Here is a 14,193-nt window from a genome sequence, read left to right as displayed (position 1 = left end):
TTAAAAAAATAACTGTAGTAAGAAAAACAAATGAAAAATGCGAACTAATGTAACGTCGTATGGTGAGTTTTTGTTCGTATCGTGGAGCAAAAATATGTTCGAATTTCATGTCGTATCCTGAAAATTTCGTATGCTGGGGCGTTCGTAACCTGAGGTACCACTGTAAATATGTTTTTGAGTAATATGTGCGGTTTTTTCATGATTTGGTATTCGGTATTCGGCCAAATGTTGCGTACTATTCGGCTGAATACCGAATATTAAAAAAAGTAGCCGAATAGGCCGAATACCGAATAGTAGCCGAATATTCGTGGCATCTCTAATATTATTTATGTCAATTTTTATTTTAGATATTTCTAAGTTAGTTAATGTATATTGATTTTAATCATTAAATTGTCTTCAAAACTGCAACATCACTTATTTCTAGCCTAAAATTATAGCTTTAAAAGCAGCCTGAAAAATAATTTGATAGTTTTATTTCAGTTGATAATATAAGTAATATTTGTCGTAAACTAATTCTTTTACAGGCCAATTCGACAGAATTTTTATCATCTTCGTGTAAAAGTTTTAAAGATGAGAACGAAGAATTCTTTAAATGCATTGAAAGACAAAAATGTGAGATTTTAAATTTGTATTTTTCATGAAAAAAAATTTTAGGTACAACTGGCATATTTTTTTATTATATTTACCAAATTTTCTTACATTCAATCACTTTCTATTAGTCTAACAGGTGTTTTTATGTCCATATGGCTGTGTTGCTTAAAATTTCCTGTCTTTTTTTTCCTTTTTACTTACTCATTTAACTATTTAGAATGTCTTTCCATTAGATAATCAGATATTTTCTTTTTAGTAATTGTTTTGTGTAAATTGATATATTCATTTACTGTTTAAATTATATAACATCCCAAGCTGAAACTTTATGATTATTAAAACCTTTAACTGTTGGGTTTGATAATTTGTTTAATTTAAAATAATTTCTGTTCTAGATGCAGACACATGTTGCAATCATGCTACTACAACGGCTTGTAAAAATATATGTAAAACTGCATTTTCTAACCCTTTGCCGCTAAGCATGGAGATAAAATCTTCAATTTTGGATAAGTGTAATGATGATGTCAGAGAATGCATTAAAAAAATTTCAGATTTAACTGTTTCTTTCAGCATTTCAAAGGGTACGCAGTTTTAAATAATTGTGAAATTTCAAAATTTATAACCAAACTTTATGAACACAAATTCTTGAAATTATATCTATAAATTAGTCTTAATTGATTAACCATGTATTAAAATATATTGATTTTTTGCATTACATTTTTAAAAGTTTTTTTTTTATAATAATTTTTCATAAGTGAAGATATTATCTAAACTATCTTTACTAGTTACATACCATTTTTATTATCTTGTAGATCCCCGCTGCTGTGAAGGAGGTCACACCGCTCAATGTAGAGCTTCGTGTCGACAAATTTTATCTCCCACTGTTCATAGAAAAGAAATAGTAGACATGTTATTAAATAACGGATGTGACAAATCAAAAGCAAATGTATAAATTCTTGTTATAATAATTTCCAATTAATATGGTGTTATATTATATACTGTAATGCCTTGTATTTCAAATTTAATTCATTCCAGGAGGTAGTTTTAAGTTGACTGTTCAAACTCAAAAGCAATTTTCCATGTTAAAAATAATGGAAAATGAATTAATCCATTCCCACATCCAAAACAATACTCATTTTGATACACAGTAAATACACATAATTTAAGGTAAAAATAACAAAATTAATGTCCTGAATAATAAATTGAAACATAAAAACAATAAATAAAATATACAGATATTCTATAGCAAAATAAAAGTTGCACTTACTGTATTTTAGTAGGGAGTGATGACATCATCTCATTTCTTAAGATCACTATGCAGCTTGCTTGGCTTACAAATAATCCTCTCAGAGATGATATTACCAGCCAACTGCTTCTCGTTTATCCACACTTACTTGTTAGAGTTTTTCCATCTCCTAATAACATGCAATTTCCTGGAGGTCAACTTTGTCACACCTTTAATACCATTTGCTACTTTTATTACTACTACTGTTTTTAAGAATGGTGCTGTTGATTTTGGCATCTTAAACATGCCACCAGATCTGCCATATTTGTACCACTTTCATGCTTTGTGGTAAGTTCCTTTTTCATCTCAAATGTCAATAGTACAAAGTTTTTCTTAGGCTTTATGCTCCAGCTCTTCTAGAAATGCATGGTTAATAATTAGGTAGGAGTTACATATGTCACCAAACACACCAAAAATAAAGCAATAAAAGGACTGAAAACACATGAGTGTAATGCAAGTGATGCTTTCATAGTGAGAATTACTGAGGAATTGAGCAGGCAACAGATGGCATTTATACAGAGAACATATTTGCTCACTATTCATGCAGTTTGAACATAGAAGCATTATTTGAACTTTAGAATGTTTGAAGTACAAGGTGTCACTGTATTTATAAGTATTATAACAAATCAGTATATTTATATAAATTTTTTCTTTAATTTTTACTGATCATTATCAAATCTAAACTTTTAGAAATTAATAAGAAGAAACACCTTTACAAATCCAGCAAATAAATTTACTAATAAAAACGTTTTCAAACCAACATCAAATATAAATACTATGGGATATCTAGAAAGATTGGAGATTTTTAAAGTGCAGAAAAAAATGGATTGCATTAATCATAGAAACCCCGACAACTTGGCTACCACATGGCAGTCTTTTTATGAATGTTAATTTATTAAGAGACTTTTATTTATCTATGTTTATTTTTATTTTTTATTGTTTAATGTATTTCTGTAGTTATTTATTTATTTATTCCAGGATATATGGTTTTGGTTATGTATTCATTTTAGAATTCTGCTTAATGTTTATTTTCAAATTCACATTTTATTTTCACAATCTATTTCATCTTAACTGAGGAAGATCAGTAAAACCACTCGAAAACGTTTTTATTAGTAAAATTATTTGCTGGATTTGTAAAGGTGTGTTTTTCTTACTGAATTTTAGAAATGAATAATTTTTCTAATATATTATAAATTTAAGAGCTACAAATGGAAATCATTTTTTCACTTACAGTTTATAATTTCTATTTATGAGGCTAAACTTAGGAAATTTTATTTGGTTTGATTTGATATGTTACATTATTAAAGTGACACTCTAAATTAACTAACTGCAGCACTATTCATAGTTCAATAAACAGAGTGAACTTAAACAAAATTAAGTTTTTGTTACTTATTGGAAACCAGCTGTGCAGTGCAGGCATTGGGAAGAGTGAGTTATGAGATGCAATTGCCTAAGGAGGTTACATGTAGTTGTATTTTGCCACAATGAATGTCATTAAAATTATTTTGGTCACATATTGCCTTATTGATAAAGCAACAATTTTTGGCAGGGAACAAGATGGTTGTCCATTCCCTCCACTCTCAGCTGGCTTAGTTTGATGTGAATTTGCCTCATTCCCCAAAATTAAATCAAGGCTAAAAGAGTCTTGCTTTGAGTCATGGAAGAGGTGTTAAGAGCACTATATACACTGCAAAGGAAGCTACTTTTGAGGGTAATGGCAGCTAGATTTGAATACAAAATAACACTGGCACCTTTTATAGGTATAGTCTAGGAACTTTCCAATATCACCTCGTATTGTACATTTATCTATCTATTTGGAATAATTATTTTGGAATATAAGCTCTTTACATTCAGATGGAAATTAATTTCCATATATCCTATTATAAATCAGTATTGTACATAAAAGCTAATTTAATATCTAATTTTATATTTAATACTTTATGAGATCTTGAGCATTAGTAATTTATGTCATCTATGAAATAATGTTAGAGATGTCACTAATTTTATCACAACTATACAACATGAACATAACTAGTCAAAATGTTTTGTTCATTGTGGGCTGGCATGAATTTCTGACTTAAATACATGCCGTTTCAATCAGCATTGGATTGGCAACAAATTTCAGCCTGAAAATGTATATAAAACAGTAATAGATTGCATTTTCCATCAGTCAAATGTCTGTGTATAGGCTGTACATGGCTGCTTATGGCTTGAATTAGACTAATACTGTTTAAATTTAACACAATACTAATAGCACTTAATTTTGTTTATTATTTTACTTTTTCTCAAGTGAATTCAAACATAACATATATTGAAATAAGAAATTCCACTGAGCAAATGGCTCATCAGGAAGTTTCCAGTTTCACAGTGGCCCAGTTCATCTCTTGTTTTCATCATCTAAAACACAATTCTTCTTTCCAATATATACCCAATGAGGATGCATGATCAATGTGATCACTGCCTACTGCTTCCTTTTTATTTTAATGGCTTCATTTTCCTTCATAACTTTGTGCCTCTTTCCAAGGCTTTTACATATGAAAAGACATATTTTCATAATCATTTATCTGTTAAAATGTTATTTCTTAGCTTCATTCATGCCATTTGTTACATCTATACTTAAATCCATTTAGACTTATTAATGCTGCAGCATTACAAGAGATTCTACTTGTATTATAGGTCATTTGTTTAGTGAATTTAACCATTAGAATTTACTAAACTCCACCATACCTTTAAAATGCAGTCTATTTTGCAATCGAATTTCGGAAAATTGTAGAACGTGCGTTGTTGGAATTACCGTTGGGAAAGTTAAAATTTTTTACATCAATCCTGAAGAAGGTCTATGAATTAGACCGAAAACGTTAGATACCTATCCAAAATAGACTGCATTTTAAAGGTATGGTGGAGTTTATTAATTAATAATGCAGTTAGAGATTTAATAATTAGAGTTTACTTGTGATATACGATAAAAGTATTGAAAAATTTTAATTTGAATGATATAGACATCTCACAGAACTGTTATGATCATACAACACTTTGTCTGTTTAATAAATATGTATATAGAAGTGAAATAATCTCCATGAGAAAAATTATTTAGTACTAGAGTTTAATATCATTTTTTGTCTTTTCAACATAGAAATAACTAAACTATTTTATTAAACAAATACAGAAAAATAAACATGTGATTAACATTACACATTATAATTTGAGTATATTAAGTTGGTCAATTCTTATTGGTTGTTGCAATATTATAAATGAGATATTTCAATTTAATCAGTATTATATTTATTCTAATTACATAGATTTATTATGATAAACTTTAATTTTATGTTTAACTTCTGCTTTATATTGCATTTTAGAAAAGATTATGGCAATGCATTTATATGAAGGAAGAAAAAACAGAGGAAAATATGAAACAAAACAATAGTCTTCTTGGTTTGGACAGGCCAAAATTACAATGTTGTTCCAGAGCAGTATCAACAAAATGTCAAAAACTCTGCACAGATGTAAGTCAAGTTCATTTGATTCATTAATTACCATAGTATGGTATATCAGATGCATAGGCATATGAGACACCCCATTTTAGCACAAAATATTTAGGGAATTATTAAAAGGGACTTTTTTAACTGTATTCTGGTTAAAAAATGTAAAATTCAAATTTAATCTTTCATTTATTTAGGAAAAAGAGGACTTCAAAATTTACCATTAAAATATTCTACATGAATAAATGAAAAGTTGCTTAGCTATAAGAATAATAATAAAGTTGAGCTAGGTTGAGATCACCTCCTGTAACCTACTGAAGGCCATTTGAGTATTATTTAACCTGCAGGAGATTCCCACTGTGCATATAAGATGCAGAACACTTTTTTGGATAAAACTTGCATCCTGCAATCTGTAAAATATGGTACAAAATTTCTAAAATATAATTTTTGCACAAAGGAAAATTTAACTATTTCTATTCTTTCTGTTTCTTCATTTTATTAATTTGATTATTTAACAACAAGTATAGTTAATCCTTGATTTACAATTCAAGATGTAATTTTCATTGTGTAAAATTTAATATACCAATTCATATATTTAATTATGTAAAGCATGCCAAAAAAATATGGATAAAGAATAGCTGAATCCTTTCCTTTTTCATTTAATCATTATTTTTAATTAAATGCATTTAAATTTTAAAAAATATGATGTAGCAGTTTATTGGGAAAGAAGTTCTGACAGAAAATTTGAAGCAATATTTTAATTGGAAAGGAATGAAATGATTTGAACAAGAAGCAAATAACTTTCAAACACATGTACTACATTAGCTATTTTTGACTCCCAATAAAATTTCTGAATTTTATTTAATTAAAAATAAGGCATTAATGAGTAAGATGTTCCACTTCCACCAGCATTACATTTTGATACAAAATGTGGATAAATTCTGTGTGTTTAAATAAGTTTATTGAACTCTTACTAAAATAAATTTTTATAATTTTTGTACATAACATAAGATTACAAGAATCTAATTTTCTTTAAGTTACTAATGAAATTTTTTTGAAATTCTTAAAATATTTTTATGAAAAACAAAGTTAATTAATTAATCAAACATCTTATAAATTGTAACAGAAGTTAAGTGCTGGAATTTTTATTATAAATTATTTTCCAATTAAGAATTAATTTATTGTCTTGGGATTTTTTGTATCATTTGAAAGGTAATTATCATCACATATATTTTTCAGATGTCTTCCAGCGATCCTTTGGCAGTTGACAAATTTGAACAGCAGTGTGTCGGACAGATTGTCGAAAATGATCTGTTGCAGTGTCTCGCCGACGGTGAGCGATAAGTCTTATTATATTAAAAAAATATTTTCAAAAATATATTTTTAAAAATAAACATGTAGTGGACGAACCTTGCGAACTGGGATGCGAACAGTTGACGCACTGCACCAATTTTAACGACAGACCGACCGAGCTGTTCAGAACTTGTAACACTCACGCCGACAAGACGGCCAACACCGTTTACTCAATATGGCAGAGGGGGATTATTCCCGTGGGCGACACCAGTTTCCATCTGAAAGATATATCTCAATGCAATCCCGAAGAATGGAAAGCTTTGGCTTGCACTTTAAATTTAAAACCGTGCCAAAAATTGGACGAAATAGCGACAAAAGTTTGTAGGTAAGTAATAAAAAAAATATTGTAATCTATTATTCAGTAGCATTTTTATGATTTATGTGTTTATTATTTACAGATTAGATTGTGAGAAGTATTTAATGCCTTGCATTGATAAAAATTTCCTTTCAAAAGGTGAAACTCCTAGTGTTTTCTGTGATAAATTTGCTGCTAGTAATTTAGAGCAATGCATTTCTTTAACACCATATTTAAGTAAGTCCTAAATTATACTTAATTTAAAGAAATATCTTAAATTCTGTGTGTACAAATTAGGAAACTCAGTGCATATTTAATTTTTTGTTATTACAAACTTATTGCATCCATGTAATAAATATTACATATCACACTTTACAAATTGATTGTTGCTATTAATTTTATCTGTTTAATAAAATTGGATCGATTGGAATGATTTTACAATTTTTAACAGTGAAAATCAAGTTTCTCTTTTTCTTAAAGTGTATCCATTTTATACAATATGGTTTCTATTATTTACCGTCAACTTTTACTAGTTTGCAATAAATGTATTGATTCTATCTGCTTCTAAACTATGTGGTTTCTGTTAAAAAGCCCTGTAAATATTTTCATTTCACACTTTGTCTCCATATACGCTTAGGATAGTTACATAGATATTTCTCTTAGTATTACTTTCAACGATTAACCTTTTCTGTTGCTTTGTATTGTAACTTTTCAATCTTTTTAAAATGCACTCTACCACCATGATGAAAAATTTAATTTTTTATTATCTAAGGTGATGAGATCATCCAATATTTTACATGTATAATCAGTTAATTTGAAAAATAGCCTTAGTGATTAACAAAACTTCAAAAATCTTTCGAAAATAAAACAGAGGCAAAACTTAGATATACAATTAATTGTTGGTTTTAAGGCTATATTAAGTTATAAACTCCACAACTCTACTTTCGTTCCTAATTAAATGTGTATTTTTTTTATAAATTTTCTAATTCAAAGTCTGAAACAATGGTTTTCAAAGTGGGCACTACCATCCCCTTTAGGCAATGAGTAACTCTAGGAGGATGAAAAGAAGCAAGTAGGTGGCAGGGGCCTGAGCAGTGACCTTAAGCAAAGGTTGGGATCAATGGCAACCTTTTTCTTTTCTCTTTTAAAACAAATAAGTAGAAAAGTGTTTAAAAATATTTCCAAGCCTTTCTCAACAAGGGAAAATGGGTTGGGTATTGGAGCAAGGTTGGATGCATTGAGTATAACTTTATGGAACCAAGTGGCTGGAAACAGTTTGGGAATCACTGGTCAGAAACATTAAGAATGTGAGATACTCCACAAAAATATTTGAATCTCTGATTAAGATATTTAATTAAGGACCATATAAGGAACCAATGCTTTAAATTAAACGACAAGGAAGGAGGATCTATAGTATGTGACCAGAGGCTCGGCACCTCTTTAGTGCCTGGTCAGGACTGGCACACCAGTGTGTCTTCAGGATAGACACAGAAATCGCAACTTCGGAATATGCGCGAGCGATCTGATTCGGGATGGAGGAGGATTGAGAGATGACGTTTATTTATATATGTCTTTACATAAATACACAAAGTTACTGAGAATTTTCTTTTGCTTTAGTAGCGAGTTAAAGTATCTATAGCTATACAGCGTCATCTTGTGGAGAGCACGTGGATGGACAACACAAAGAAAATCGTCTACAACAATAGTTTTATTGTTCTTCGTGCTAGTATACAAATAATTCAGTGGTCCCAACTCCGATACATATAACTCGCGTAACATATAATGATATCGGAAAGAGAGTGCAACAATACTTCGCGACAATCTTAATCCGTGCTTAACCTATCTTAGCCTAACTTAACCTAATCTAAATACTAAATGAGACAGTAGAATTAGAGAAAAATATTAATATTAAGAATAAGAGAAAATAAGAGAAGGTTTGCTAGTGGGGGTACCCCGGGTCTCTTCTTTTTCTTTAGAATCCACTCACATCGATGAAATTGCACTCTGATGATCTTCCGTTCTTCCTGTGATGTCTCGCTCTCTTTGTCCACCTAATGCTCCTCTTTCCTTCGTTACGGCCACCAGGATCTTCTCCACCGGTCCGTCCTCTCCCAACGCTAGCTCGAAAGTGTCTCTCCCCTTTCTCTCCTTGCCTCGGGGCCTGCCTCCACACCCTTGTTTTCAGTGTAGTACTTAGAAATGTTTCACCACCAGCAGGGAGACAGGACCGTTAGAGAGTATGAGGAAGGGTTAAACAAAAGATCGAGAGAACTTAATCCTAGGCTTAATACAAAAATATAAATATATATAAAAAAAACAACTGGTGTATCACCACAATCTGAGGTTAACGGATTCCTGACCGAGAGAGAGAGTTTACATTTTATTTTTCGCGCGACCATAAATACCTTGTTCCGTCGATTCTTGAACTTCGTCGGACAATAGTGGATCGGGTGCACCCGGGTAGAAAAGTTCAAGTTCGTGGGAAAAAGTCAAGCTTGTAGACGGAGAAATCCGAATAGGGTTCCTGGAAGGAGAACCTCGACTGTCCAAAAAAGGGAGCAACAGTCGGGTGAACAAAAGCAGCGGACGTGATCGGCCATTGGGAAGCATACTCGAATATACTTTCTCAAGGAGGACGATTGGCGAACTCTCGTACTCTCCCCTTGTCCCTGAGTCTCTCTTTTTTTTAATATCACATTACGTTATCTTTTTTCTCCAATCGGGAATTTTTGATAGTAGTTTCCAGTGACACATTCGATGAGTTCCATGGGAAAGGAAACAACTCTGGAGAGAGAGATGTAATCTTTCTCCGGTAATAAAATGGATTTTTTTTAAGGATGAGAATTTCTATCAAAATTCGTCAGATCCGGTCCGTCACAAGTATATCTGTATATATGATTTCATTGGCAGTATTTAAACCATAAAACAGTATATTAATAAAAACTCTAAAAAGAATTTAAGTGAAATTGTTTAATTAGCTTCTATATTCGAACAATTTCTAAGCCAATTCTTAATTTGTTGTAACAATATGCCTGAAATGCAGATTTTAAACCCTTTATTTTCAATTAAAGTTATATAGACCTAAATTGTCATAGAGATTTAATTATTTTAGAGAGTTAATATAAATTATTATGCTTTAGCACCAAGCAAATATCAGAATCATTTAATCGAAGTCACCACTCCGTGCGTACCAAATCCTTGCTACGAAGACGAAGTTTGTATAGTGATTCACACCTGTTTATTTGGACGCGGATGTTTACCGTATTCTTGCGTTCCAGGTAATACGTGTTATTTATGTTTTATAATTCCGCATACCTCAATTTATTACGACAGTTATCGACGATATTTTTAAATAGGATGCCGAATGGGGCAAAGATCCAATCTAGTTGTGGCTAGAGGGACCTACGTGCAGTTACCTATGACTCCCGACGTTTATAATATTGTCTGTTATAAAGTTTGTTATTGTAACTTCAAAGGCGAGTTAGTAGATTGTATAAAAGCACCCTGCGGAAACAACGACAACTGTTGGAACGGCGGAAAGAAAATCGGTAAGTTTTAAATTTTTATTTAAATGAAAGTAGATTAGCGGAAAACGTAACGTAATTTTATCTAATAATAGCTCACAACACTAGGATTCAAAAAGGCTGCAATATTTGTTTCTGTTATGCCGGAACGTTAACCTGTACGCAGGAAAAATGCCATTCTTCGGGACGGGATCTGGAAAAAGGTTAGCATCGATTTAGTTTTTACTTAAGGAAATCGAAGTTTATTATATTTTAAACTAAAGTTTTACGTATCTTACCATCGTTTAGCTCTACCGTGTAATTGTCCGGACCATTACGTTCCCGTCTGCGGTAGTAATGGAAAAACTTACCCCAGCGCATGTGTAGCCAGGTATAAATATTAATTTTATGAAAAATTATCAAATTCGTAACGAAATGGCAATTTTTAGATGCGATTCGTTAACCGACGACCGGTTCGAATTCGGAGCGTGTTTCGATTCGGATCCCTGTAGTCCTAATTCGTGCAGCCCGCAACAAAGGTAATTTTAATACCGTTACTATTTCAATCCATTTTTGAATTGGGAAGCTTTTACCTGGGGATATTTATGCGAGCCATTTTTCCTCCGACCAGTTTGGCTAGACCTACAATGGAGCAGCTGGGAATCGACGTATTTGTTCCAAATCCATAGTTTACTTGAGAATCTAATCTAAAGTTAAATTCGCGTCACTCGGGCTAAAACTACGACAATCCTATTATTTACAATTAACAATATCAACGCCCATATTCCGTAATCAGAGTTATACTTAAAATAAACATTGGTATGTCAAATCTAGTTTGCAAAAAATTAGTAAAAATTACTCCACAAGACGGAGATGGGTTAAAATTGGGAGTAGACACTCGTGCAATCTCCTTATTCCTCTACGCTATTAAAACATACGACTGATTAATCTAAGATTCAAACACGTATTTTAAAAATTGTTATCGTATCTTACTACTTACTTGGATTAATTCGGTGATCTTTTTCCTTCCCTATTAAATGAATATATTTTCTTTCCGTACCTCTTTTCTGGCTTTTTTTAGACTTTATAACAATCCTCAATTGTTTACTTTTCCTTGCCACGACACCCCGAGTATCGTTATATTTTTTACACAATATTTCCCGGGCAAGTGGGTTTTTTCTGTTTGGAAGAAGTATCGTGTTTGTTTTTATTTTCTTCTACTGTCTTATAATAATTCCTGTAATACTATCTTTCCGAAATTAGTGAAATTACGACCTGCGTTGCGTACAATGGTCGGACTCGATTTGTGGTATTTTCTGGTTATAGTTACAGATTGGTTTATCAATAATTTCTATTAGATAAAAATGAAAATAAGTTAAATTTTTAGATCACTTATAAATGAATGATATTTTCCATACGCAACCTCAATCTCTTCGCTCGATTTGAAGAGTAAAGTAGACGTCATCGTTGTTGAACTCGTTATACGTTAATTAAAACGGAATGTGGTGAGTGTGGTTTAAAATATAGTCACAAAGTTTAAACGGTACGATTTGTGACATGCCTGTACAGTACTTAAGTTTTCTGTTCATAATTATAAATTCAACAATCTTTACAATAGGATGAACAACGATAAAGGTGCCAGTTTTACTCTTCGGATGGGGATAAAAAGTTGTTGCGTTTGTGCCACGGTGCGGAAATAATTGACATTAATTCTCGCTCGGGGTCTAGACCAGGGATGTCCAACCAGCGGACCGCACCGCGGCTCAGTTAATATATTCTTATGTGGCTCACTGAAACCTAAATTTTTTAGGCATATTTTCATTTATTTCGGTAAAGAATATAAAATTCATTCTCGTTTCACTGGATATACTTTGATGATGTAATGACGTAATTAGTGTTAGAAAACTGTTATGCACGTGGGTTTTTTAAACTCTTTCCGTTCTGCGAGCACTAAGAGGGCCTCTGTTTAGCAAGCCCATTACGGGTTCGGCCAACTCACAATGGGACGGTCGGGTGGTGTGGAACGTGGCCCCGACATATCCAGACGGACCACTCCCGAAAAATTCTTGGGCATTTTTAATCCGTCCAGATTTGAACTCGGGTCCCCAGAGCGGTAGGCTGTCACCTTGACCGCTCGGCCATCTGGCCATCTATGCCCGTGTGGTAGTACAGCACATACTGTTGCGAACAATTCTTTTCGGGCATGAAAAACATCAAAACTGCTGAAATAAATAGGTTGAGTGATTCCTATTTAGCATTCTTGGAAGTAAGACTAGCATCATAAAAACAGATATTGACAATATTATAAAAGGAAGGCAAGTCAAAAAATCGCATTGAATTTATTTTTATTTTGTAATTTTTTACTGTTAATAATATAGTATTTTTTGTAATTATATATAGTTGTTATTAAAATTTGATATTAACGTTTTGAACTTTTTAAAAGCATATATTTATATAAAGTACTTTTGTGGCCCGCTGAATATACCTAAATTTCTAATTTGGCCCATTATGAGAAAAAGGTTGGACGACGACCTTGGTCTAACGCTTATTTCTCAAATCTGTGGTCCGTATATTACACTTAGGGAATAAGACATATTTGATCTCGAATGGGGAATTGAGAAACGCCACTTCCTATAGAGGAGACTCGGAGTTTCGGCGAAACAGGGATTGATGTTTGTTTACGTTTGTGTTGGCCGTATGCGCTTTACTTTTTCCACCCGTAAACCTGTTAGAATTCCATGTTTTTGTACGTTATTACGACGTTACCGTTGAATAATGTGTTAGAACATAGAAGGATTAGGCAAAATATATTAATGGCAAACTTGAAAACTTTATTAGAAATAAATGTACCCATCATCATGAAGTTTAATAACACTTGATAATTTTAATGAATCGTATACATTCTGAACTTAAAAAATGTGTTTGTAAGCCTGTTTAAATGCTGTAGTAATTTCAATCTGATTAAGATAGCAAATTTGTAACGTTTGGTTCTTTAAGGGTTTAACATAACCTTCTGTTATTGATGTCATTCCCTCAAAATAAATAAAATATCTAAAGATATCAGATCTACAGTATAAAATATACTTTTGCTTCAATCAACTGAAGTAGAAATATTTCTTAAAAGAGTGCATAAATATGTTCCAACGAGGTGATGCTTAGTACAGTCGACCCCCCTATAAGATCATAGATACGTTCCATTCTTTAGGAATCCGATTTCTTACGAGTCCTTCCAATCACAGCCCGACACGTGTCAAGTTTACGGACTACTGCTATTTGAAAGGTTTTCTTCCATAAAATTAATCGATTCTAGACTAATCCGACTCAACATTTTCAAAATACGTATATTTTTTTTGGGAATAATCCGTTTAAACTACGCTATAAACAAAAAATTGTAGGATTACTTACCGAGTGTGCACCGCCATTGCTAATGCTTGTTCCCTCCGCGACGAAAACAAGCATTAGCAATGACGAAAGTTTTCTGATGATTTATTTTTCTGCGAAAACTTCGTTGAACTTCGGAGACATCATTAATATAAATAATTTTTATCGCCGTTGAATAAGAAATGTTTCTTTCACAAGAAATGTATAAAATTATAGTACTGTATTAGACTTACGGTACCTAATTTACATACTGTACAGACGATAGTTAGCTAAAAATCTCCGTAGCGTGGCGCCACGCTAGACGGCGGA

The 14,193-nt window shown here is 32.0% G+C and overlaps 1 protein-coding gene across 1 annotated transcript in view; it reads left to right on the top strand.

The window, feature by feature from the left end:
* The window catches only part of LOC111637641 (reversion-inducing cysteine-rich protein with Kazal motifs-like), a 25,942-nt gene that overhangs the window by 10,656 nt on the left and 1,093 nt on the right, over positions 1–14,193 (top strand). The window contains exons 6-17 of the mRNA XM_023383180.1: positions 525–612; positions 984–1,169; positions 1,401–1,534; positions 5,230–5,376; positions 6,592–6,685; positions 6,754–7,030; positions 7,104–7,237; positions 10,141–10,278; positions 10,357–10,548; positions 10,620–10,727; positions 10,813–10,894; positions 10,953–11,042. Coding sequence (XP_023238948.1) covers positions 525–612; positions 984–1,169; positions 1,401–1,534; positions 5,230–5,376; positions 6,592–6,685; positions 6,754–7,030; positions 7,104–7,237; positions 10,141–10,278; positions 10,357–10,548; positions 10,620–10,727; positions 10,813–10,894; positions 10,953–11,042 — 1,670 coding nt within the window. The remainder of the gene's footprint in view (positions 1–524; positions 613–983; positions 1,170–1,400; positions 1,535–5,229; positions 5,377–6,591; positions 6,686–6,753; positions 7,031–7,103; positions 7,238–10,140; positions 10,279–10,356; positions 10,549–10,619; positions 10,728–10,812; positions 10,895–10,952; positions 11,043–14,193) is intronic.

This window comes from Centruroides sculpturatus, unplaced genomic scaffold, assembly GCF_000671375.1.
Source record: "Centruroides sculpturatus isolate CEXI.00-Female unplaced genomic scaffold, Cexi_2.0 scaffold1054, whole genome shotgun sequence".
Lineage (NCBI taxonomy): Eukaryota > Metazoa > Arthropoda > Arachnida > Scorpiones > Buthidae > Centruroides > Centruroides sculpturatus.
The sequence above is the reverse complement of the archived record's forward strand: the minus strand, read 5'-3'. Positions and strand labels throughout refer to the sequence as shown.